At 36.6% G+C, this 27,596-nt stretch overlaps 3 protein-coding genes across 5 annotated transcripts; all 3 read left to right on the forward strand.

Annotated features, from left to right (window-relative positions):
• LOC109354136 (protein DENND6B) lies at window positions 523-4,811 on the forward strand. Of its 3 annotated transcripts, none has more exons than XM_019596502.1 (4): window positions 523-755; window positions 1,131-2,938; window positions 3,036-3,228; window positions 3,914-4,811. In XM_019596502.1, exons 2-4 carry the CDS (start codon window positions 1,320-1,322, stop codon window positions 4,064-4,066), a joined length of 1,965 nt encoding a protein of 654 aa, XP_019452047.1. In that variant the 5' UTR covers window positions 523-755; window positions 1,131-1,319; the 3' UTR covers window positions 4,067-4,811. The 3 variants fall into 3 exon arrangements, with proteins under 3 accessions (XP_019452047.1, XP_019452041.1, XP_019452033.1); XM_019596496.1 differs by having other exon boundaries at window positions 524-755; window positions 3,908-4,066; XM_019596488.1 differs by lacking the exon at window positions 523-755 and having other exon boundaries at window positions 1,320-2,938; window positions 3,908-4,811.
• Window positions 7,080-9,965, forward strand: LOC109354160 (aspartic and glutamic acid-rich protein-like). Its single transcript, XM_019596511.1, has 3 exons — window positions 7,080-7,498; window positions 8,847-9,102; window positions 9,384-9,965. The coding sequence occupies exons 1-3, from the start codon at window positions 7,172-7,174 to the stop codon at window positions 9,764-9,766; spliced, it is 966 nt and encodes a 321-aa protein (XP_019452056.1). The 5' UTR covers window positions 7,080-7,171; the 3' UTR covers window positions 9,767-9,965.
• LOC109354171 (dnaJ homolog subfamily C GRV2-like) lies at window positions 11,761-27,223 on the forward strand. The gene is made up of 22 exons (XM_019596518.1): window positions 11,761-12,521; window positions 13,155-13,391; window positions 13,581-13,668; window positions 13,757-13,965; window positions 14,456-14,557; window positions 14,634-14,696; window positions 14,805-17,039; window positions 17,586-17,948; window positions 18,412-18,552; window positions 19,020-19,412; window positions 19,539-20,033; window positions 20,740-20,963; window positions 21,052-21,396; window positions 22,553-22,847; window positions 23,513-23,965; window positions 24,046-24,391; window positions 24,497-24,840; window positions 24,919-25,383; window positions 25,651-25,775; window positions 25,891-26,014; window positions 26,601-26,669; window positions 26,814-27,223. Exons 1-22 carry the CDS (start codon window positions 12,078-12,080, stop codon window positions 27,021-27,023), a joined length of 7,770 nt encoding a protein of 2,589 aa, XP_019452063.1. The 5' UTR covers window positions 11,761-12,077; the 3' UTR covers window positions 27,024-27,223.

Genomic DNA, 27,596 nt, shown 5'->3' on the forward strand with positions numbered 1-27,596 from the left:
TCAACAAAATAAATCTCATAGCTGTGAAAAAAATGGAATATTTTCTATTTTTCCTAACCTCGTCTTTATTAATTGACTCTTGTGAATCTCTTTCTGTTTACATGTACATAATAATGCATTTACACGAAATATTGGCTTTAGAAAATTCCCTTCAAGCTTGTCATTTTATATTTGTGTTTCCAATCAAAACAAAAAGAGAATTGAATATTTATTTTAGTCTCATACTTTTTTAACACCATTCATCATCATTATTGTTAATTTTATTAAAGAAAATCAACAATAATTAATGATATAAATATAATAATAGCGGAAAAAAACTATTATATCAATGACCCGATATTTGTTAAAAGGGCGAATCACACATCAATATAGCTTCTAATCATAGGGTGAAGAAATATCGTTAGTAGTTCAAAAACAATCACTCAGCATAGTGAGTGGCAATATTTGCAAATACATACACAATTTATTGGTATTTGCAAATACATACACAATTTATTGGTATTTGCAAACACGTCCCCATTTTCTTTTTCTAAATTAGAACTGAACTTTTTGTTATCGATATCTCTCTCCTCTATTGTAATCCAGTTCATATTTCCTGTATCGTAGATTTCGATACCCATTTCACCGCGCACTCAAATTTATTCATTTTGGACCCCAAAGTTCCAAACTTTTTTGTTTTTTTCCATTGTTTTCAATCACTTTGGATTTCTGTTTTTCACGATCCAGATTATTCCATACCAAATTCTTTAATTCAGGTACCAATTTGATTTCATGGATCTTGTTTAATTTGACATTGTAACTCTCCTATCATGTTCTTTGTTTCATTGTCTTGTTGCTGAGAAAATGCATTAAGGGAAAAAAACTCTGTTAAATTTTGGATCTTGCAATTGTTTTTTGTTATCAAAACTAGTTTGGTTTTTAACCCAAAGTTAAAGAAATAGTTGAACAGTGTCGTTTGAAGTTGAGTTTCTGCTTTTACAAAACTTCCAAGTAATGAAAGTTGCTCTTTTTATTTTATTTTATGCAATTCATTGAAATATACCTCATACTATTTTTTTGTTAATTCATTTTCTCCAAAAAAACAGAATAATATCTTCATATTAATGCATTGTTTTGGAATTTTTGTATAGGTCTGTGAGTTTTTTCTGTTAAGTGTGGAAGAGGTTAAAACAGAGAAAGTTTAAGTGTGAGAGCTAAACTATACTTGTTTGACCAATGAAGATGCTGCTAGTTTTCTAGCAGGAAATGGTTGCTGGGGGTATTGATTTTGATGGCATTTTGATCAATGAAAGATTGTATTATTAGTGTTTTTCTCGGATATGAGTCGGTCACCTTCTTTTAAAGTTAAAACAGAATTGAGCCCTACTTTTGATCCAGAGTCTCTACAGAAATGGATAATTGCGTTTTGTGCTATAAGGTTTGATCTTGAACAAGGTCAGCTCGTGGAAGTGTGTTATCCATCTGACTGTCTTACACATGATGAGGAGCTTGAAATTGCATATAATTCGTTTCCAGATTCTGTTTCCCAGCAACATAACCGCTCAAGCATTCATGATTGTATCTTCTTTTTCCGATTTCGTAAGCGTTTTAAATCGGAAAGTGGCAATGCCACTAATTCTGAGATAACTGAAGTTGACAAGGAGCTTTCTCCAAAGTCCATAGATAAAAATAATGTTAGTAGAAGATTGTCCAGTACTACTAGTGCTGACGCTTCTAAATACATGTATGGCTATGTCTTTAATAGACAGAGACATGACGAGAGGCTAAAGCGAGGAGGGGAGCAAAAATCTGTGGTCATTTTATCCCACAGTCCTTATTCTAGTGTGTTCAGACCTTTGCTACAGATTGTAGGTCCCTTATATTTTGACATGGGTAAGAAAGCACTGGAACATATTGCTGCTTATGTTTCGGCATGGCCTGCTCCTGTTCCTGGTAAGCTAATGGATCTTCCTATTGGGAATGCAACTCTTAAAGTGAACTTGCCACCTGCACACAGCTTTTCCGTGGAAAATGGACTAGTATCTTTTGATGAGTCTGCTTCTTCGGTGGCACCTTTGCCTTCTAATAATCAGTCTACCCAACAAGGCCTTTTTCATGATTCGGATCTTTTTGGTACATTCCGTGGCCTTTTACTGCAGCTTTGGTTGTTATGGGAGTTGTTACTCATTGGTGAACCGATTCTCATCATTGCACCTACACCTCCTCAGTGTTGTGAGGCTGTTGCTAGTCTTGTGAGTTTAGTTGCACCATTAATATGTAGTGTGGACTTCAGGCCTTATTTTACCATACATGATCCTGACTTTGCACACTTAAACTCGATTCAAGAAGGCGAAGCCTTTCCACCAATGGTTTTAGGGGTGACAAACCTTTTCTTCCTTAAAGCTCTTCGTAACATCCCCCACATTATCTCAGTCGGAAGCCCTCCTCCAAATTCAAACAGGGTTTCACTTTCAACTAGGTCTACTACTGATAGAGTTTCAGGTAAACCTGGAGGTTTTGGGCTTCGACAATTTTCCCTAAATAAGTTTTCTCCTTCAAGTTTATTGAGCGCAGTGAAGCTACGTAGAGATGGTCCTCTTTGTCTCATGACTGAACATAAGGAGGCCATTTGGAGTACCTATTCTGCGACAACTAAGCCAGACACTTCTGTCTTAAATAGGCTTATAGATGCTGGAGTGACACCAAGAGTTGAGGAGTCAATGTCAGTTGTTAATAATGAAATATTGCGACGACATTTCTTGGAGTTAACTACTAATTTTTTGGCCCCCTTTGGTCCATATTTTAGGACTACAGCACCATCAGAAGGATCTTCTCCTTATGTAGATCCTCCTCCCCTACCTCCATTCAATGCTGATGAATTTCTTGCAAGTTTATCAGCCAGAGGTCCAGGGAAGTTCTTGTTGAAGCGAATGAAATCTAACTGGCTTGACTTATACCGGTAATGAATTTTGTTTGCTCTAGTTGTTACATACTTCCATTTGCCATGTGACTAGTTCTTCAGTCTTCTCATGAGTTTGTTTGCATGATCATATCAGGCGATTCCTGAATGGACCCAATTTTATGCCTTGGTTTCGGAGGAGGCGTTCTGTAGCTGAGCAAGAGCAAGATAGATTGTGGAAGCATGCAAGAATGAAAACTGATATACAACTGCTTATATCTAAAATGTCTGAGTTGGAAATTGTGGATTCCTTCAATGTTATGGAGAGACTTCTACTTAGAGAAGTACAGGTAACCTACCCTCCTAGGATTCCCCAATTATGCAGTTAATTGATTATTATGTCTTTATCCTTGGTCTTTTGCTCCAATGAATAAAAGATGTTATCTGTACATATATCATATATTTCATTGCCATCGTTTTCACCATTTGCGTATGCAGAGGGCTATCTAATGTAATACTTCACGAGTTTTGATTAGTGTTTTATTAGGACTTGAAAGTTGAAACCCCACCACCATATTTTTATGTTGTTTTGGATTCAACAATACAAATGATTACATTGAATATACCAAGAATGATGATCAACAAAAATTTATTTTATAACTAAATATGTCTTGTTTATCCCAGATATTATGGGGAAACAGACATCCAGGAGAATATGTGCTTGTTGATTCATCCTATCGTGAGCCTTCGAGTGATGGGGGCTTCGGGATGAATTTTTTTGCCCTGTTATCTTAAGAAAACCTATCATTTTTATTTTCACACGTCATGCAAATATCATTACTTAGGCCCGAGCATAGTTCTGAAAGTTTATTGGCCCTTCAGACTTCAGTAGTAGAATTTGCTCAGGGTAACACATTATTATTCATTGCATAATTTGTTGCAGGATATTATATGCCTATTATAGGATTATTTTAGCTGTAAATGAAACGCATACAGTGCTTTTATATCTCTGTTAAATACAATTATCAGCTGCAGCAATCTGGAAATGGCGGCATTGATTCCACAGCAACTTGTCAAAAACTAACTACAGACCTTCAAGCAGTTTTCAATGTGCTTTCAAAGGACATGCAAGAGCTCATGCTTTCAAATCCACAAAGGGCATCCCTTCTGCAAGGTACTCCAGAATAAACAAAACTTCCATGGTGTTCACTCGTACAAGTCGTGGTTGTCTCGTGTCTTATAAATCACCCAGGTATAGGAAAAGCATGAAACATGTGGTCTTTGGGTATATATGTTCTTATGCTGCTGAAGGACAGAATTTTGGTTAATTCACAGCCCCCTTCCTTTTTGCTTGAGAGAATTTTTCTGAAACTTTTGACAAGTCGCAGGGTAAGACTCATTTTTGAGGTTCCTTTGCAAGTCATGCAACTAAGAGGGTGAGCCGAGTAAGCTTGTTACAGGTCACAAGTTCAAATCCTGAAAAAAGCTTGTTCACTTGCAGAACAATGTTACGTACATTTACCATCTTCATATCCCATCAGGTGGGAACCTTGTGCATTAGGTCTCCTATTGTAATCATGCAATTCAATTTTATGAAACATATTTGCTTATTTAATATTTTTCTTCAAATAAACATCCAATAGCAATTATTTGATTGATCAATCCACATCAAGAAGCAGAAGTGGGATAACTTATCTCTTCACAGAGATGCATGGAACTTGATAAAATTTTTTTACAAGGTTTTGTTAACTGCCTTTGTTGGCAGAAATTGTTGTTTGTAATTGTATTGTTTCTATTCTGAGGGATGAAGCTGTATATTATTCACATTGTGCTAGCTTTTGGGTAGTGGTCTCCATTCTAGGTTTTCTACCTTTCCAAAACTCTAAATGTATGCATTGGATTTTCTCTCAAGGAAAGATTCTTCTACTTTGAATGCTGATATGGGTTGATTTCTCTTGTATAATCCGCATTGGTAGTTTCACACTGGTATTTGCAAGTCACTTATTATTTTTCCCTTACACAATCCTTGTTTTAGTATCTTATTTTGCAAATTGATACAATGATATCATAAGGTGTGAGGAATGAGATCAACAGGACCTCTTCCAAGAGAGCTTTTGTTTTTATACTACCAAGGATATTCTCTCATTTTTTGACTTTGGGTAAGGAACTAATTTCTTTTGGGGTATGTAATTGCCTCTCTCAATAATTGACGCTCTCAGTAATCAAATCATTGACTTTATGTCATTGTTAGGGATCCAGTGAGGTTTTATACCACTTGATCAATACCTTGTTGGTTCTGACTTCTGAGATAGCTTTTGAAGTTTATTTGCTTAAGCTTTAAAAAAGTTATTCTCTAAATATGTTTTTTTAGAAGATTAAAGGTGAGTTTCAATTATATTTTCAGATAAACAAACTAAAACATAAAAACAAACATATAAATGTTAGAAGTGATTTATAACTTGAAGACATGTTTTTTGATGGAAAATAAATAAATATGCCCTTAGACAAATCATGATTTGAGAAAGGTTCATGCTGATACATGAGGTGATATATGTAGTGAAGTATCATTTGAAGAGGTTGTGTGAGGTAATAAAGGTTGATATGATGATGTAGAAGTATTTTGAGGAGGATCTTCATAGTGAATAAAAGAAAGGGGATCAATAGGGTTAGTGGGTAAAGGGTTAGAATAAGGAATCATATAAGGGTGCACATTCTTAGAGATAAAGACTTCTCTAGATGATAAATCTAAAAGAATGTGTCCTTTTTGTTCCTGGTTTGAAACCAAGGAACAAGCACTTCTTTCTATTGAATCTAGTTTGGTCCTCTATTGAGTAAGAGTATAAGCATAACACAAGTTTCCAAATACTTTGAGATGCATCAAAGAAGGCATAACTCCAAACAACATTTCAATAGGAAATTTCAATTTCAGAACATGTGTGGTCAGTCTATTAATTAGATGCATAACATTTTAACAACATAGTCCCATAATGTCTTAGGAAGATGAGATAGAAACAAAAGTGATCTAGCAACATTAAGAATGTGGCAATACTTCATTTCAACAATAGAGCTTTGTTGTGATATCTTAACACATGAAGTTTGGTGAATAATGGCCGAGTCAATATAAAACTTATAGTGTGTGTAAAAGGATTTGTTGATGTGCTAGACTTAGTGAAAGTATGACTAGTTTTCTTCAATGTAGTCATATCGTGAATCTGAAAAAAAGATTTGTCAAAGGTTATGCTGCAATGAAGAGAACTAGCAAGTCTATGAATAAAATCCATATTATTCTTAAGTCTAGTATGATACAATTTTCACAACCATGATATTAAGGAAAGTCCATAATGAATATCAAGTTCATACTTGGTTGTTCTTGGCAGATTATTGAGCAAGAAACATGACATATGCTAAAGCAATTCATTATTTACACCGAAAGATTGTTCAAGTTTAACCATATAAGTAATATTAGATTATGATAATTAACATTGAGTATGTTCGTCTATAAACATTAACACTTTAAATATTGTAATAAGACTACAAATTTGATCATGATATACATAACTCAAGGTGAGCCCTCACATATTACTTTTAATGCAAATTTAATCCAATTCTCTATGTGTTGTGTTGAATTACTCACTTTAACTTTTATTTTCAGTTTACTCTCAATCCTTGTATTTTTTGTACACAAAGATTTACAAATCCTTTTAAAAAATAAATCAAGAACTCTAGCATATAATCAACTATGAATTTGATTATTTAGTTTTTCAAAACAAAATTTATCTTTTTTACTTCTTTTTTGTACTCCCAAATGTATTATCTCACTTTACAAGTAAGAAATTAATCTCTTTTCGGGTATATATCTTTTTTTTGTACTACCAATGATATTCCTCCACCTTTTCGGGTAAAGAAATAATCCCTTCCAACAAGTGTTGTTATTAGGAATCGAACTCTCGACCCTTGAGATTCAATAGAGCCTTACACTGCTAAACCAAAGCCGGTTAATTTGTTTATTTTACTTCACCATTGTCATAACCTAAAGCCTTTGTCCAATTGCTTAAAAAATGGTTTAAAATAAAATAAAAAAGTGAGTTAATTATATAATATTCACACCTTTTGAAGTAAGGCCCAGCACAACATGAACAGATCCAGAATCCACAGAGTGATACAATACAACTATAAATAATCCCTTCTTCTTATCTTCCAACTCTTTTTTCTCTCTTCTCTCTCACAAAACCCTAATTTTCCCGTTCTCTCGTTTTCTCCATTCTCACCGATCTTCTTTTCTCACTCTTCGCAATGGCGGGAAGAGGAGGAGGATTCCGGAGAGAAGATGCTCCGGTCGTTAACAGCTCCAATGTTTTCGCAGCACTAAGCAATTTGAAGAAGAAGAAGAAGAAACCAGAAGATAAACAAGCTTCTTCGAACACTACAAATCAAGATTCTGATAAGAAGGAACTGTTTTGGGCTCCGGCACCTCTCACTGTTAAATCTTGGGCTGATGTTGATGATGAAGATGATGATGATTATTATGCTACCACTGCTCCTCTTCATTCCGTTTGGACCGCACCTTCTACTGCAGCATTTGATTCTGACGCCGGGATTCAGAAGGAACCTGTTCTAGAGGTGAATTTTATTTATTCGTTTCAGTGTTTTTGTTTTTTTATTCTGATTATTATTATTAGTGTATATGACTATATGCAATGCTTATATATATATATATATATATATATATATATATGAATATTTTTTATTGAAGGGAGATTTAGATTGTGAAGCTGTATTGCATTGCTGTGATTTCTGTTTTAATGATACGTGGTGTTTAAAGTTGGATGGTTTTCTGAAATTGTGTTGAATGTTGAATGATTTATGTGATTGATATGAAGGCTGTGTAACTTTCAAATTGAACAGTTTCAGTGTTGAATATTCCGTTTGTTTGGTTTGTTGATTAATGATGTTTATCAATCCTCTCCTAGTAGTTATATTTATGGTTCATGATTTGGTTTGTGGCTTACCTACATTTAATATTCTCACTTTTGTCGGTTTGTTGTACTGACTACAACGGTTATAGAGATCAATTGACTTTTCCGTGTGTCTATTATGCGCAATTAAACTGTTTTTTTGTGCCGTTACTATTAATAAATGGCGTAGAAGATTTGATATAGCATGTAACCTACTTGGCTGGCCTTGCATGTGACACGTTGATTGTGTAAGTGATGAAAATGGAATAGCTGGTCATGGAGGTTCTTCTTTTTATGTCTTTACGAGTTATGATAAATAAACTGAACTAATTCATGCTCATAGTAAGAAAGATAGGATCACTCTAGCAAAGTTATTGAGTTGCGAAGATAGTTCTTTGTTAATCACTATGCAGAAAGCTAATGCTGACTTGAATTGCTGCATAGCAAGCATCTCTCAAGCTTTAACAACAACCCTGAAAGACTTAGAATAGAAATTACAGATTCCTAGAACAGGTGGACTACAATGTCTTTTCTCCTAAGGATACTCGTTGATTATGTTTTTGGTTTCTTCATAAATGTTCCTTAATCCTTCTGATATTATATTTTTACATTTTAAGGAAGATAATAGAATGAATGGCATTTTAGTATTTAATATTTAAACAGCATTAATGTCAAATCCGGAACAAAATTCTCACAAGAAGGTAAGTCTTTGAAGATGTATGATTATTATATATCAACAATATAATATAAACTTAAATATATGGATTTTGTCATTACTTTGTACTTTAGAAAGTGTGCTGGCAACCAAAATGAAATCCATGGGGTTATTATTCCCGGCTCATAAAGATCAAAAAGCCTTCAGAATTGTTTTATTATTTTTAAATCAACTAATAGAATGGTTTATACCCAATTCTCCCCAAGGTATGGGTGTGTGTGAGCCTATTGTTGGTAAGTATTGTTCTATTGTATGATTATTCGTTACTCATCCACTAACTGGGAATATCTGAAATCAGGAAAGTGAGAGTGAACTAGAAGGTCTCGATGATGTCGAGGATGATGCTGAGGACGAGCATGAAGATGACTCTGAAGTTCCAGCAGAAGCTGAACCTGTTCTTGAGAAAGCTCCTGAACATTCACTGGCTACCAAAGAAACTGAAAGGCAACTTTCCAAGAAGGAATTGAAGAAAAAAGGGCTTGAAGAACTTGAAGCTGTGTTGGCTGAGCTAGGCTACACACAAAAAGAACCCACTGGCCAGGATGAGTCCCATGGTAAGATAACGCTTTTAATCACGTGTGGAAACTTTTTTCGAATTTGCTTTCATATGTAATGTACAGCTAAGTGAATTTTGTTTGTTAATTTTAACCATGCATTTTATATGGTGGAATGTTATTGTCATATGTGTGATGTCTACTAACATGAAAAGCTTGAACAAATACATGTATGCAATCACCAATATGCATCCAAGCAATATCATTGATAACCTGCTAAGATTATTGATTTTTTAGAATTTTCTTACTTGAAAATTTTCATCCGGCCCTTTAAACTTCAGGTGCCGAGAAGAAAGAAGAGGATCACAATGGTGAGGTGGAAAAGAAGAAAAATGCTGCTTCTGGGGAAAGCAAAAATGCAAAAAAGAAGAAGAAGAAGGATAAATCTGTAAAGGAGCAGAAGGAATCACAAGACCAGCCTAACAACACTGATGTTGGAAATACAGCTTCTGAAACGGCTGGAGTGGAGAAGGCAGAGGATGCATCTGCCACTGATGTCAAAGAGCGGCTTAAGAAAGTTGCTTCCATCAAGAAGAAGAAATCAAGCAAGGAGATGGATGGTGCTGCACGTGCTGCTGCTAGTGAGGCTGCTGCAAGGAATGCAAAGCTCGCTGCTGCCAAGAAAAAAGAGAAGGCGCACTACAATCAGCAGCCGGTGCGGTAAACAGGATGTCAAAGTATTTGTATCTTTGTTGTTTAGTTTTCTTTTTGACTTTTAATTTGCTTTATTTATCATATATGAACATATACTCCTTGTTCATTTGCAAATGCAAAATAAACATCAGCAGCGGCTCCAGATATTTTGACTTTGAGCAAGTTTTGTCTAATTTTACTTGTCGGGAGAATAGGACTATATTTTGTTCTCTTTGCTTTGCTCTTGGAATCAAGCTCTTGATTTCAAAGTGATGAATTAGGCAGGTATTTTTTAAAACTTGTGTGTGCATGTCAGTGAACATCTGTCGATAGTCGACACTAGTACCGACCAGCTAATTCTGGTTGATTGTCGTCCGAGTGATCAGATTATTAGATTTTTTAATATGGGGTGACTCTCCCATGATCAAATCCAGCCCCTTTACAATTCAACTCTGGGTTGTGAAGTTGAAATTGTCCATAACATGAATGCTACCTTTTCTTAAACTAGGGCCAAAAGTGCATCCTTTAATATGTGCAGTGCCCTCATTATAGAAATGTTGAAATGGGTAACCTGTTTTCTTCAAAATGAAGCAAGGATTATGTGAATGATCCAAAGAACTAGGGAATGTGTGTTCTTAGTTGTGATTTTTCATAATATAATGTAATGTCCCCATGTTTTAGAAACATTAATAACACCATTCCCTCGTTTTATTCCAATGTGTTTACCTATTTGACCTTCTAAAGAAAAAAATATGGAGTTGGCATAGGGGTCGTAGTCATGACTTTTGCCTTTCATTTCTACTTTTGCTTTTTGTTTGAGTTGAAAAGTTGAAAAATGGATATTGCAAATCCAACATCACAATCTGTCAAGTTAAAATACATGGTCATTATATGAAAAAACGAAAAAACCCCAACAAAATTTGCACATGCTGAGTTGGTCATTCTTCTTTCAACCTTCTATTATTATTTGAACACCATTTACACGTATTTAAACTAAAAAATGTAACTTTCAAATGATGTACAAATGTGGCTGCATAATTTATTAAATGATTTTATATGTACATATTGACAGCAAAACTTTAGGCCTATAGATTTTAAACTCTTTATTAGAACCCTATTTGTCATGTGCATAAAATACAGCTTTGAAATGTATAATAGTCTATATTTTTCTATGTTTATTCAGATTAACAAAAGAAAATAAATGATAAAAGTTTGAAATATGTATGCATTGTAATATACTTTCTATAACTTTTGTTTTTGAAAAATCAATGATGATAAAATATGAGTAATAAATGTGACAATAATAATGTATAAATTTCATACGCTATGAGTATATATATACTTTTTTCTTTGGTTATGTTTTGGTATTTATACCAGTAAGTTAATGGTGCATTCATTCGAAATTGAATCCACCAACCATCCACCTATGGAGACTTATTTTATTGTTATGCTAAAAAAAGCCCATACTCTCTATATTCATTCTTCAATTTTTATTTATTTTGGAGTTAGTTTCATAACTTTTCTTGTTATTATTTTAAGTAGGTCCTTAACTTATTTTCTATTGTCAGATGTGTCCTTTATGATATTTATGTTTTCAAATGACCTTTATACGTTTTTCCATTATTTTTCAGCTTAACATTTATCTTCCAAAAAAGTAATAAAAAGTCCTATAGATCATATAATTCTGAATTCAATAACCCTAAAAATATGAATTTTAATAGAAAATCAAGAGGGTTGTAAAGAAAAACATTTATTAGAAAAAAATGTATATAATAAAAAAATAAAAAAAACAATAAATAACTATCCTCAGTTAATTGCAGTGAACAAATTATTACATGATTTGGTTATGCTGACTTTTTTGTTCTTATTACTCATTCGGTTGAAGACAAAATTATTACAATGTCTTAACTTAACTCTGAAGTCGTTAGAAATTTGATTCTGCAACTTTATCTCTCATTCTGTATCCGATTCAGTTTTCCGATTCAAACCAAATCTCTCCCTCTCTCTCTATCTCTGTTATTGTTTTCATTTCCTAATTTAATCGATTCCGAAATTTGAATTAACCAATCGCTAATTATACTTAGGGTTTCATTTTTCATTATTTAATGTGATTAACAAACTTCGCACTGGGGGCTAATCATTCTCGGCCTCACCGATCTACGGCGGAGGCTGCGGCGGCGATTTCTTCATCGTCATCATCATCGTCGCATGGTCTCTTCTTCTTTCTTCGCTCTCACAATGTTCCTCCTCTTCACACCCTCGCTCATCTCTCCACCATCGATTCCGTGACTCGCTACGCTTCCGATCTCAATCGTAACGTTTCTCTACCACCACCTCCGGTAATGGATAATTCCGCCAAATCCTCCGCCGCCGCCGCCGTCGTTGTTTCTAACCCTGCTCCTCCGCTGCTTGAAGAACCGGAGTATTTGGCGCGTTATTTAGTTGTGAAGCATTCGTGGCGTGGTCGCTATAAGAGGATACTTTGCATTTCTTCTGTTTCTATTGTTACACTTGATCCTTCGACACTCTCGGTTACGAATTCGTATGACGTGGCGGCTGATTTCGAAGCTGCTGCGCCTCTGTTGAGTCGCGACGAGAATTCTAATGAGTTTAGCTTGAGCCTTAGAACCGATGGGCGTGGGAAATTCAAACCTATGAAGTTCTCGTCGCGGTACAGGGCCAGCATTTTGACGGAGTTGCATAGAATACGGTGGAATAGGTTGGCTCCGGTGGCCGAGTTCCCAGTGCTGCATCTTAGGCGAAGGGCGTCTCAGTGGGTTCCTTTTGTAAGTTACTCAGTGCTCTGTTTTAATTGCTTCCTCCTTCAACTATATTTACTTCGGATTTCGGAATTTTGGGTTATTTTATCTTTGATGTATAGAAGCTTGAAATTATGGGGTTATGTGTTTATGATGGGATTGGAATGGTTGAGAGTATATAAAACTCCTTCTGTTCATTAGTCATCATATCATATTTCCTTGAGTTACTCTGTGCTCTGTTTTACTTGCTTGCTACTTCAGCTGAAATTTGTTTAGTTTGGATGATATAATAATAATAGTAATAAATAGCTTGATATAACAGGGTTAGTGTTTATCTTGGGATTGGGGTGGTTGAGAGACTTGATAATGGATGATACTGTATTACTGTCTGTTAGTCGTCATATCATATGATATATTTGTTGCTACACTGAAGTATGACCATGTCCATTTGTGTCATTCATATGTCCATTACTGATTAAAAGAAGATGATGATTTTATTGTTTTATGTTGAGGGAATTCGAAATTTAGTAAGAATTTGGAGATTAGGATGATCAGATGATGTGTTAATTTTGTATGTTTTCAATAGTAACTAATTGGCATGTTGATACAAAAAAGGAAAAGTGCGGTGATCTGTCGAACTAATTATCCCGTGTGACTCAGAAATTGAAGGTAACTTATGCTGGTGTTGAGCTTATCGAGACAAGATCAGGTGACCTTCGCTGGTGCTTGGATTTTAGAGATATGGATTCCCCAGCAATTATTCTCCTCTCTGATGCGTTTGGAAAGAAAAATATTGATCATGGTAGTGGATTTGTTCTTTGTCCATTATATGGAAGAAAATCTAAAGCGTTCCAAGCTGCTTCTGGCTGCACAATATCATCTATCATCTCAAATTTGGTATGGATCACGTTTTTAAGCTTAAAAAATTATTTTTTAATATTTTGAATCCTTAAAAGGTTGTATTTGGCGCTGAAATAAGGTGGCATTTGTTAGAATGGTTTGACTGTTTTCTCAGTAACCAAGAAATATATAGTTACCTGTTTTACTTTTAACATCTGCAATAATAACAATGTAATTTTATTGCAGACGAAAACTGCTAAATCCACTGTTGGGGTCTCCTTGTCTGTGGAAACTTCCCAAACTCTCTCCATTTCTGAGTATATAAAACAAAGAGGTTGCTAGCTACAACTTCAACATTCAAATTCGTTATTTATCCTCAGTAAATTTATTTTTTAACCTCAACATATATAACTCGAATGCAGCAAAAGAGGCTGTTGGGGCAGAAGATACCCCACTGGGGGGTTGGTCTGTAACAAGACTACGCTCTGCTGCCCATGGAACTCTAAATGTTCCAGGGTTGAGCTTAGGAGTTGGTCCAAAAGGAGGGCTAGGTGAGCATGGGGATGCTGTATCCCGTCAGCTCATTCTTACAAAGACTTCGATTGTGGAAAGGCGCCCTCAGAACTATGAAGTAAGTGACGCAATTTTTAAGTCAATTATTGGATGGGTTAAATCTGTGTACAAGCATTGATACATGCTGGTGGGCCCATGTATCAACTATTTGCTGAAGTATAGTTCTGGATAAAGAACGATAGTCATGATACAATTACTGTATCAGATGTTGATAATCTAAAGTACATGCCACACACATCAATATGGCTTTGGAATTGTTGACCGCTGTTATTCATGGAGTTTTTGTAGTTATGTGTTTAACTTGTTACAGACAGTAAGCAACTAGCATCATTGTCTATGAGATAGAACAGATTTTAAGGAAGACACATCAATTTATAACATTTAAGGCATCTTTTTAGAATATATAATTGGGTCTTCATCAAATTCTATGTAGCCTTTCTTGTGTATCTGACACAACCAATTTTGTATACATTTATATGTTTATGCATGCTGATTTTTACTCCGAATGGTTATGTCAAATGTTGAGAATTGTGACTAGATGTATGCAGGCTGTTACTGTTCGTCCTTTATCTTCAGTAAGTGCTCTGGTTCGGTTTGCAGAAGAGCCCCAGATGTTTGCAATTGAATTCAGTGATGGATGCCCCATCCATGTAAGTGTTTGTTATGCCACTGAAGTTATGTTTTGTTACGCCATAAAGTTTCTCATGTATATGGCATGCATTGTAGGTTTATGCAAGCACATCTCGTGATAACTTACTTGCAGCAGTTCGCGACGTGTTGCAAACTGAAGTAGGTAGATGTATCTCATCTTGGTTTTGAAAAGCCTAAAACAAAAATTGACTTATTGTAGAATGCAGATCCCAAGGGGATGTTTGACCGTTAGTGATGTGTTTGTAGGGTCAATGTGCCATACCTGTACTGCCAAGGCTGACAATGCCTGGGCACCGTATTGATCCTCCCTGTGGAAGAGTATATTTGCAATATGGTCAACAAAAGCCTGTTGCTGATGCAGAAAGTTCATCTATGTATTTGAAACATTTAGCCACAGCTGCCAAAGATGCTGTTGCTGAAGGTGGTTCTATTCCTGGATCAAGAGCTAAACTATGGCGCAGAATAAGGGAGTTCAATGCCTGTATACCATATAGTGGAGTGCCTCCAACCATTGAGGTACCGGAGGTTACTTTGATGGCCTTGATTACTATGCTTCCTGCTGCTCCAAATCTTCCTCCAGAGTCTCCTCCTTTGCCACCCCCTTCACCGAAAGCTGCAGCAACAGTTATGGGATTTATTGCATGTTTACGTAGACTACTTGCTTCAAGAAGTGCAGCTTCACATGTGGTGTCTTTTCCAGCAGCAGTTGGAAGACTAATGGGTTTGCTTAGAAATGGTTCAGAAGGTGTGGCATCTGAGGCTGCTGGGCTTGTTGCTGTACTTGTTGGTGGTGGACCTGGTGATGCAAATCTAACAGATTCTAAAGGAGAGTGGCATGCCACGATTATGCATACAAAGTCAGTATTGTTCGCTAGTCATAGTTATATCATTATTCTTATCAACAGATTAAAGCCCATGTCTGTATCACCTTTACTTTCAATGGCTGTTGTTGAAGTGCTTGAGGCTATGATTTGTGATCCACTTGGAGAGACTACCCAATATACTGTTTTTGTTGAGTTGTTACGCCAAGTTGCTGGGTTGAAGCGTCGCTTATTTGCACTGTTCGGTCATCCTGCTGAAAGTGTTAGAGAAACGGTAGCTGTGATTATGCGATCAATTGCTGAAGAAGATGCTATTGCTGCGGAGTCTATGCGGGATGCTTCTCTGCGTGATGGTGCTTTGTTGAGGCATTTACTGCATGCATTGTTCCTTCCTGCTGGTGAGCGCCGTGAAGTTAGTCGACAACTTGTTGCTCTTTGGGCTGATTCCTATCAACCAGCTTTGGAGTTATTGTCTCGAATTCTGCCTCCTGGCCTTGTTGCTTATTTGCACACACGTTCTGATGGGGTTCCTGCTGAAGATACAAATCCAGAAGAGTCGTCAATAGGGAAAAGAAAAAGACGTTTACTTCAACAGAGAAAAGGTCGCATAGGGAGAGGATTAGCCTCTAATGAACAACCTCTCCTTTCAGATAATAATTTTGATGTTTCTGATCCAGGTAGGCAGACAGGGTTAGCTGTTGTTAGAGGCCCTGAAAATTATCATAGAGCTGCTCTAGACCCAACCTCTGGACAACCTTCAAGTATTCAACCTTCAGTTGTGCTCACTAATGAAAATTTGACCAATGGGTCTTCTACAGGTGATTCTCAAAATGGGTATCCTAATTTTGTCGCTTCGACTGTTGTGCCGTCGACAAACACAAATGAAGCACCTGGATCTGATTTTTCAAATTCAGCTGATCCGGACAGCAATGCAGTTGGTTTTCAGAGTGAGGGCATTCCAGCTCCTGCCCAAGTTGTTGTGGAGAACACCCCTGTGGGATCTGGTCGACTTCTATGTAACTGGCCTGAATTCTGGCGAGCATTTGGTCTTGATCACAATCGTGCAGATTTGATTTGGAATGAACGTACCAGGCAAGAGCTGAGGGAATCATTGCAGGCTGAAGTTCATAAACTAGATGTTGAGAAGGAGCGCACAGAAGATATTGTTCCAGGGGGTGCCACTGTAGAAACGGTGACCGGGATTGAGAGTGTGCCACAAATATCTTGGAATTACCCCGAATTTTCTGTCCGTTATCCAAGTTTGTCAAAAGAAGTTTGTGTTGGTCAGTATTATCTGCGTCTACTACTTGACAGTGGCAGTGGTGGCCGGGCACAAGACTTCCCACTGCGTGATCCAGTTGCTTTCTTTAGAGCATTGTACAATCGATTTTTATGTGATGCTGACACAGGCCTTACTGTAGATGGTGCTGTTCCTGATGAATTAGGTGCATCTGATGATTGGTGTGACATGGGTAGATTAGATGGTTTTGGTGGAGGTGGTGGGTCATCAGTGAGAGAGCTTTGTGCAAGGGCAATGGCAATTGTATATGAGCAGCATTTCAAGACCATTGGTCCATTTGAAGGCACAGCTCATATTACTGTTCTCTTGGATAGGACTGATGACAGAGCTTTGAGGCACCGGCTTCTTTTGCTTCTGAAGGTGTGTGTACATTGAATTTACTTTTTCCCGTCTTTCTCTCAGCGAGTGGAGGAAGCATTAATTTCCTTCTGTATTGTTTAACACTTGCATTAATTTCCTTTTCTTTAAATTGAATTTAAAGAGGGATAGCCTCGGCGCAATGATAAAGTTGATTGCCTTGTGACCTGGAGGTCATGGGTACAAATCCTCGAAAAAGTGTTTTTTCTTGCGAGAGTAAGGTTGTGTACATCTACCCTCCCCAAACCCCACTAGGTGAAGACCTCGTACACTAGGCTGCCCTTTTTTATTGTCGAACAATTCTGGGTGAAGTTCTTTCTAATATTTGTGCTTTTATCTTTGTAGTACTAAGGGTTTTGGCAGGTTTGGGCAAAACATAGTGATAAATTTTGAGAGTCTCTATTGCTAAATGCTTTAGAGTTGTAATATTGGTTAAATTAATGAATATCATAAATGGAGAAGAATTTAAAAAAATGCTTGACTTATTTATCAACTCCATTGGTTTGACCGTTTGAATATTCAAATTAACTATGTTTTATTCTTTGTCAGGCATTGATGAAGGTTTTATCGAATGTAGAGGATTGTGTTCTAGTTGGAGGTTGTGTGTTAGCAGTTGATCTGCTCACAGTTGTCCATGAAACTTCAGAGAGGACAACTATTCCCTTGCAATCAAATTTGATTGCTGCTAGTGCTTTTATGGAGCCACTCAAGGAATGGATGTATATCGACAAAGATGGTGCTCAAGTTGGACCCATGGAAAAGGATGCTATTAGAAGGTTATGGTCTAAGAAGGCTATTGATTGGACAACAAGGTGTTGGGCGTCTGGGATGCTAGATTGGAAGAAGTTGCGTGATATTCGTGAGCTTCGTTGGGCACTTGCCATCAGAGTTCCTGTCCTTACCTCACCTCAGGTAATCATGCTGCAAATGGAAGATAATTTTGATATTCATATAAATATTAATAGTTTTTGTAGCCTGATTGTTTTCTTCCCTCTCATTGGATGACTGCTCTGTCATTTTATCTTATTTTATTGCAATCTTTTCTCCTGTCTGGCCTAAAATCTGTGCTTACTTCTTTCTCAATAATTTGATTTATTTGTGATTCTTAAGATCCAATAAGAAGGGTGACTTATATTTAGGTTTCTCTATTTACGTGCTGTTAAAAACTTAAAATGTTAAACAATAACTTCAGCACATTTGGAGATGTAGCATAGATGAAAGGTAGTTACATTGTCCTCAAATTAGCATCAATGGCTACCTGGAAAGCGTTTTTATGGCTAATGATTTGCCTCATAAAACACATTTCTTTTGACATTATTGTTTCTTGTCATTTTATTTTCACAGTAACCTCCTAATAGACTGATCTTGTATTTAGGTTGGGGATGCAGCTTTGTCCATATTGCATAGTATGGTTTGTGCTCATTCAGATTTAGATGATGCTGGAGAGATTGTTACTCCGACTCCTAGAGTAAAACGAATCTTGTCGAGCCCACGGTGCCTCCCACACATTGCGCAGGTAATTTTAATAGCCAATTGCATTTTATGAGTCAGCCATGTTAAATATTAATTAATAATTTATATTGGTTGTGTGACTTGCAACTTTTTGAGTAACATTTCTTTCTATAAAATTAATGACATGTTTCTTTGATTATTGATTGTCTTAACTCTTCGTACCATTATCATTCTTAATTCAAGTCGCTTGATATGTGATAGTATTCCGTAGTCAATTGTACATTTCTAGAATTTTCTACTCTGCCAACATTTTGACAAATTCATATGCTATGATGTATGGTCATGCTAAGCCCTTGTACTTTATCTTGGAAAATATATGTTTCAACCCTTTAATTTAATAAATACATCTTTTTCCAAGAAAGTTTCTATCAATAAAACCTTGACAAATGCCCTTAAGGGAACTCATTAGCACTACCTCCTGTGATATATTTTGATTTGCCTTTTCCATTTTGGGGGGTTGTATGAACACAGGCTATTCTTTCTGGGGAACCAAGTATTGTTGAGGCAGCTGCTGCTTTGCTGAAGGCTATTGTTACTCGGAATCCCAAGGCCATGATACGTTTATACAGCACTGGTGCTTTTTATTTTGCATTGGCTTATCCTGGATCTAATCTACTTTCAATTGGGCAACTTTTTGCTGTCACCCATGTGCATCAAGCATTTCATGGTGGCGAAGAGGCTGCAGTTTCAAGTTCATTGCCATTGGCAAAACGTAGCGTTCTTGGTGGACTTCTCCCTGAATCGTTGTTGTATGTACTGGAGCGTAGTGGTTCAGCAGCATTTGCTGCAGCAATGGTTTCTGATTCTGACACCCCTGAGATAATTTGGACTTACAAAATGAGGGCAGAAAATCTAATATGTCAGGTATTCTAAACTTCACAATAGACTCTGTAAAGTGTTTATTTTTTATATAAAAGAAAAGGTTTACTTTGCTTACTTTCTGATATGGACCTGGTGGAATTTGATTAATGTTCATGTACTCTTCATCAGGTTTTGCAGCATCTTGGTGATTTTCCACAGAAACTGTCACAACATTGCCATGTTTTATACGACTATGCCCCAATGCCTCCAGTGACATATCCAGAGCTGCGAGATGAAATGTGGTGTCACCGTTATTATCTCAGGAACTTATGTGATGAGATTCGTTTTCCAAATTGGCCTATTGTTGAACATGTAGAATTTTTGCAGTCATTGCTTGTAATGTGGCGTGAAGAGTTGACTAGAAAACCTATGGATCTTTCCGAAGAAGAGGCTTGCAAGATCCTTGAAATATCCTTGCAGGATGTATCTAATGATGATGTTAATAAAAAGTATTCGTCGGAGGTTGTAGATGAAGCATCTAGCTTATCAAAGCAGATTGAGAACATTGATGAAGAAAAGTTAAAGCGACAATATCGGAAACTTGCTATGAAATATCATCCTGACAAAAACCCAGAAGGAAGGGAGAAGTTCCTTGCTATACAGAAGGCCTATGAACGCCTCCAGGTAGACATAAGTTTCATATTATACACAGGCTTCATTGGAATCATGTTTCTGGGGAAGTAACCAAGACACCATTAATTATATCCACATGAAAGTTCTCATTTAAAATTTCCTGGATGGGCAAACTGTACTATGTCTAAAGTCGTAGTATTTTAGTTTAGAAGTTATGAGACTTGGTTTGTTGCCTTGAGTTCTTAATTTTTGAAATTTAAGTATGTCATACATTTATACCAAAAAAAAAGTATGTCATGCATAAAAATGCATGTACTTGTTTTTTCTTATTAGAAGCTGCAATGGACATGTGATTTCTCTTGGGTGTGTTGACTTGACCCCGGATAGGGAGAAGTATTGTACAACCATATATGCTCCTGTTTTGTTATTTAGCGTAGTGTATGTGTGTATAATCTGCTAGTGAACCAGCTGCATGCATGCAAGCTTATATTAGTTTGTTATATAGTTACATACAACCATAGGAATGTTGTATCAAAATAATTATGCTCATTAATGTTCATTTTGATTACTTCATGTTCATAGCTGTCATTTTGATCACTTCATGTTCATAGCTGTCATTTTGATTACTTCATGTTCATAGCTGTCATTTTGATGAATTATTTGACCAAGGTTTTTTTTCCTAGTTGCAATATAGTTATGCAGTTATGACTCTTCTTGCTAGTTGTTAAAACATTTACTGTATGCGACTACATCTTAGGCTACCATGCAAGGCTTGCAAGGCCCTCAGCCCTGGAGACTGCTTCTTTTGTTGAAGGGTCAATGCATTTTATACAGAAGATATGGAAACATATTGGAGCCATTCAAATATGCTGGCTACCCTATGCTGCTGAGTGCTGTTACCGTGGACAAGGATGATAACAACTTTCTTTCTTCAGACAGAGCACCTCTCCTTGTTGCAGCATCAGAGCTTGTCTGGCTAACGTAAAAATTCAGTTTTCTTTTATGTTCACCATTATGCTAAATAAATCCTTCATGCCAATTGTTTTTTATTGAATTTTATTTTCGTTAGATGTGCATCTTCTTCATTGAATGGTGAAGAAATGGTAAGAGATGGAGGGATACATCTTCTTGCAACCCTTCTATCCCGTTGCATGTGTGTTGTTCAGCCAACTACTCCTGGAAATGAAACATCTGCAATCATTGTTACAAATATCATGCGGACATTTTCAGTTCTTAGTCAATTTGAGGCTGCGAGAACTGAGATACTTGAATTTTCTGGATTAGTTCAGGATATTGTGCACTGCACTGAATTTGAGCTTGTACCTTCAGCTGTTGATGCTGCTCTACAGACTATAGCTAATGTTTCTGTTTCCTCAGAATTGCAGGATGCTTTACTGAAGGCTGGTGTTTTATGGTATGTCTGTCTTTTCAATTATTCTATTATTGGATAAAGTATTTGACATCTATCTCAAGTTCTCAATCATAGGCCCGCTGGAGGATGTCCTGTATTAAGTAAGTTTTGGTGTAAAATTTAGTGTAGATCTTATATAGGTAGGATACATAATAGCTTAAAGAAGTAGTTATGCACATAGAGCTTGTTGAAATAAGCTTTACTGTTATATTTGTGGTATAGAATAATCTGAACATTTTTTTATATAGACACTTTGAGAAGCTCTAATGTGTGAATCGAATATTGGTAATTCGCTTACGGTAATTTAGCCATAATTTATTATGAAGAATGCTACCCACCTATGCTGTTTTTAGCATTCGCAAAGGCTTACTGCCATAAGCTTAAATTTGTTCCTTATGAAAATAAGCCCAAGTCAGTTTAGCTGGGTTTCAAAAGGTATTTTAGCAACCTCATTCGAACCGGACTAGGATGCTTCATAATTGATTATTCCAGAAGATAACTCAACAAAACTGTAAAGTTGCTCATCCAATGGGGTTATAGTTTCTGGGTTATGGATGCCTTAAGCTTTATTAAGGGAGTTGAATCCTAATGTTTCTATTTGGATTATTAACTTGGTTGTTAGTACACTCATTCAAATATATGCACTTAGAATGGTTATGCACTATAATAACTCATTTCGTGAGAACTGTCTTACATATTATTTGAAGATTTATTGTTCATACTGGTCCTTATCATCAATAGAATGTAAAAGGGAATGGTTGTGTTAATTGTAATGGAGTGGTGTATTTGCTAGTTTATTTATAATTAAATTAGATTGGACAACCCTTATGATAATTTTCTTTTTTATTCCATTCTTTCTCTGTTATGAAATTATGGCTGCATGTGACCTGGAACCTTGCTCCTGTTCTTGTGTAATGATAATTTAGTAGTTGACTTCTATGAAAAAATAATTTCATGTTGACCGACATGGAGTTACCTCCTTCATGCTTTGCAGTTAAGCCTTATTGTGAAGTATTGACTTTTCTGGTTGTTGGTTAGCTTATGAACTTTAACTTTTATGCATTGCCATTATTGTTTGTGGTGCAAAAATAAGGTGATTTTTTATCCTCCTTCCCCTTTAAAAAAAATTGACTTACTCATTTTATATGGTCCACGATAGGTACCTTTTGCCACTGCTGTTTCAGTATGACTCAACTGCAGAAGAATCTGGTGCAACAGAATCACATGGTATTGGCGTTAGTGTTCAAATTGCAAAAAACATGCATGCTATTCAAGCATCCCTAGCTTTGTCAAGGCTCAGTGGTTTGTGTGGTGATGGGAGTTCAATACCCTACAATGGGGAAGCAGCTAATGCACTCAGAGTTTTGCTAACACCTAAGCTTTCTAGCATGTTAAAAGATCAAATACCTAAAGATTTGCTGTCCAAATTAAACGCAAACCTGGAGTCGCCGGAGGTGATTTTTTCCCTTACTGGCCTTAGCGTTATACTCTCCTCAAGCTTACTGCTATTTACTTGCTACTAGCTTCACTAAATATTATTAAAAAAATAGAGATTCTAGAGCTATAATACCTTGCATCGCATGGCCCCAGTAGTCTGAACATCAATCCCTCCCTTTTCAATTGTTCTGGCATCATAACACCCCCCTATAAAAAGGAAAATATAGTTGACGACTTTATGGTAGATGAACACTACATATTAGTATATGTGCCCATTGGTTGTTTCTTGTCACTTGCTTTCCTGGTCATTCTAGTTTATTTTGCTGACTTCTCCATAAGCTAATCCCTCAAGTCCAAAAGATAACTCCCAGTGGTTTGGTTCAAAATATTGATGTTTCAACTTTTAAATTAAGATGGTATTTCTCCCTCTTTGGCCTCTGGATTTACATATATTTTTGTATTCACATGTTGATACTATCTTTAAGGGTGAGCCTTGGCACAACGGTAAGGTTGCTTGCCTTATGACCTGAAGGTCATGGGTTGAAATCCTAGAAACAGCCTCTTCGCTTGCGAGTGTAAGGCTGCTTACATCTACCATCCCTAAACCCTACTATGTAGGAGCCTCATGTACTAGGCCTTCCTGTTTATGTTGACACTATCTTTGAATTATTTGCTGTTTTAGATTATCTGGAACTCTTCAACACGAGCAGAACTGCTGAAATTTGTGGATCAGCAACGTGAAGCTCAAGGCCCTGATGGCTCATATGATATAAAAGATTCACATGACTTTGTCTACAAAGCACTATCAACAGAATTATTCATTGGCAATGTTTACTTGAGAGTCTACAATGATCAGCCAGAGTTTGAAATTAGTGAACCTGAAGCTTTTTGTGTTGCTCTAATTGATTTTGTATCATCTTTTGTGCACAATCAATTTGTTGAAGATGCTAGTTATAATGTTGAGGACACCGCTAAGTTCATTCAGACTTCTGAAAATCCAAGTGATGCTGTTGATGAATTTATTACTGAACAGCATGTCCTGGATAATTCTGGCACAATGTCTGATGAACAAACTGTAGGGAAGGAAGAAGTTGAGCTGGTTAAAAATCTGCGTTTGGCATTGACCGCCCTTCAGGTTAATTGTCTAACTGACTCATTGTATATTGAAATACTTCCTATGCATCATGGTTGACTAATCTTATTTATTTTCTGCAGAATCTACTTACTAATAATCCTAACTTGGGGTCCATATTTTCTAATAAAGACAAGTTACTGCCTCTTTTTGAATGCTTTTCTGTGGCTGAAGCATCAAATAGTAACCTTCCTCAGCTTTGCCTAGCAGTGCTGTCACTCTTAACAGGGCATGCACCTTGTTTGCAAGCCATGGTTGCAGATGGATCTAATCTCCTCCTTTTATTACAAATGCTTCACTCAGCTCCAAGTTGTCGTGAAGGGGCTCTCCATGTTCTCTATGCATTGGCAAGCACTCCAGAACTGGCCTGGGCAGTTGCCAAGCATGGTGGCGTTGTCTACATTCTTGAGTTGCTCTTGCCTTTGAAGGGTGGGAGATTTGTACTTCTTAGTTAATGTTATTATTCTCATTTCTGGGATCTACTTGCAGATCTTTAAATATTTAAATATTGACATTAAAAATCATTCTACACAGAAGAAATTCCTCTCCAGCAAAGAGCTATGGCGGCCTCATTGTTGGGGAAGCTTGTTGGACAACCGATGCATGGGCCTAGAGTTGCCATAACACTTGCAAGGTTTCTTCCAGATGGCCTTGTATCAGTAATTAGAGATGGACCTGGTGAAGCTGTTGTTGTTGCCCTTGAGCAGACTACAGAGACGCCAGAACTTGTTTGGACGCCAGCAATGGCTGCTTCCTTATCTGCACAAATTTCAACTATGGCATTGGAACTATACCGTGAGCAGATGAAAGGTCGTGTTGTTGACTGGGATGTAACGGAGCAGGCATCTGGACAGCAGGAAATGAGAGATGAGCCGCAGGTATGACCTAATATTGAATATTTAGAAACATATTTTCTAGTATATGTTCTTGTGTTGAGTGTACTCAATTTTTTGTAGGTTGGTGGCATCTATGTTAGGCTGTTTCTGAAAGATCCCAAATTTCCTCTAAGAAATCCTAAAAGATTCTTGGAAGGGCTATTAGATCAGTATATGTCATCCATTGCTGCTACACATTACGAGGCTCAGGGTGTTGACCCAGAGCTGCCTTTGCTTCTCTCAGCTGCACTGGTTTCATTACTGCGTGTGCATCCTGCACTAGCAGATCATGTTGGATATCTTGGGTATGTACCCAAACTAGTTGCTGCTGTTGCATATGAGGGTAGGCGGGAAACAATGTCATCGGGTGAGGTAAACGATGGAGAGCATGCAGACAAAAAATATGACCCTGTTAATGGATCAACAGAGCAGACACAAACTCCTCAAGAACGAGTACGCCTGAGTTGTTTGCGTGTCCTGCATCAACTTGCAGCTAGTACCACATGTGCCGAAGCCATGGCAGCAACAAGTGTTGGAACACCTCAGGTATCAGACAAGAAATAATCTCTATGAAATTGTTTATCTTTATTGAATTACTTTGCTGGGTAGGGAACAGAAAAAATTGTAAAGGTTATAGATTTTGGTGGTCTCATTTTCACGAGAGTTCTATTTAATTTTTATAATGTAACTATGCCTTTTGGTAGTCTATTTCCATCACCTGTAATCCTGTCGCATGGATCCTAATTTTCAAATCTGTCTTTAACCAAACAAAAGTTTTATGATTTTATTATACTTTTAAAAAAATTCTTTCAGGTTGTTCCACTGCTAATGAAAGCTATAGGGTGGCAAGGTGGAAGCATTTTAGCTCTTGAGACCTTGAAACGAGTTGTGGTTGCAGGAAACCGAGCCAGGGATGCTCTTGTTGCTCAAGGACTTAAGTGAGTACCTATATATTCAAAAACTGATCCACCTTTAATTAATCCAATGTTTTATGCTTTGGAGATCCAAATTCTATCTCTTACTCCTAACACTAAACAATTTCAAACAATGCAGAGTTGGTCTTGTTGAAGTACTTCTTGGTCTTCTTGATTGGAGGGCTGGGGGAAGGAATGGAATTTGTTCTCAGATGAAGTGGAATGAATCTGAAGCATCTATTGGCAGGGTGCTTGCTATTGAGGTTAGAATCTAGTAGTCCATTTATACTTCCTTTTGAGTTTCTCTTTGCATATTTTGTTGGTCTATACATTATTTGTCTAAAGGTGAGTCTTGACACAACAGTAAGGTCTATACATTATTTGTTGTTCTCCTTCAAAAAAAATTATAATTGCCTTTCTGTCAGTTCATTTAGTGATATTTGTTTTCTTACATTCTCTTGCCTGTGATATTTTTTTTCTTTATTAGTTACTTGGGGGAAATGTATTTGGTGTTCATTTAGTGATTTTTAATCAATCAGTTGAACGTTTTGTTTGTATGACTACGGATTTCTGTCTAACCAACTCTTACTGATAAGTTTCCAATTTCTTGATTCCCTGACATCTTTAGCTTCAAAATAATAAATATTGCATTTACATCAGTCTAGATTTTGTGTTTCTTTCTACAGGTATTATATTTTTTTTATCCATTGATTTAGTGGAACAAATGAGCAAATGGTTATTTAAAAAAGTTCTTTTGCTGTTTAAGGAAAATTGTCTAGATTGACTAACTTGAACCATTCTCTATCAACTGGTTTGTTACTGACATGTTATGCCGCCATGCTGAATCAGGTCTTGCACGCCTTTGCTACTGAAGGAGCTCATTGTACTAAAGTGCGAGAAATATTGAATAATTCTGATGTAAGTCCCAACATGTTTTGATTAGTAACATAATGTGATTGTTTTGAAGTTTGACATTTCAAACGTTGTTTCTCTGTATTGTGTTTGTTGCAACTATTCCAATTTCAAATGTGAGTTGTTACCTTTTTCCCATCTGGGATTCAGGTTTGGAGTGCATACAAAGACCAGAAGCATGATCTCTTCCTTCCTTCAAATGCTCAATCCGCAGCTGCTGGTATTGCCGGTTTGATTGAGAACTCATCATCGTCTAGACTCACTTATGCCCTTACGGCTCCTCCGCCACGAACTACTACTTTTTCTAAACCTCCATCCTCCCCTGCTGACATCATTGGGAAGCAGGATCAAACTTTATAGCAGAAACACATTTTTAGCTGCATCATGAAACCATATAACTCACCTGTATAGTACACTGTACAGTTTTGTTGTCTACCTGTTCCTGGGAAGCATGAGCAATTTTCTATTGAGGATATTATATCCCTCCCTTGTTTCTTGTAAATTGGTTTATGTATTTACTAATTTGTTAACAAAAAATAAGAGAGATGATTTTTGTGAAAGTTGACTTAGCATCTATCTAGAAGTTCTTTTGTGAAAGCTGATTTAGCTGTTCAAAAAGAACTCTTTGTCCCAGCTAACAAGACAAATGAAGGAGCCATAGCATCAATAGTTTCACATAACATAATATGCAATAGTTAATGTGGATTGCGTTCTCTCAATAATGTAATTGAAATTATTATTCCCAAGGAGATAATTTATCTCCTCCTGTCACTAAAAGTATGACATGTGTACTATTTTGTGTAATTTTAGAAATATTTTTTTTTTAAAATAATTAAATAGAATACATGTCATAATTTTAGTGGTGAGATAATATAACTTATTCATTTATTATTATTCTTCACCTCTACACCAATGAGTAGGGAACCAAAAACT

This window comes from Lupinus angustifolius, chromosome LG01, assembly GCF_001865875.1.
Source record: "Lupinus angustifolius cultivar Tanjil chromosome LG01, LupAngTanjil_v1.0, whole genome shotgun sequence".
Lineage (NCBI taxonomy): Eukaryota > Viridiplantae > Streptophyta > Magnoliopsida > Fabales > Fabaceae > Lupinus > Lupinus angustifolius.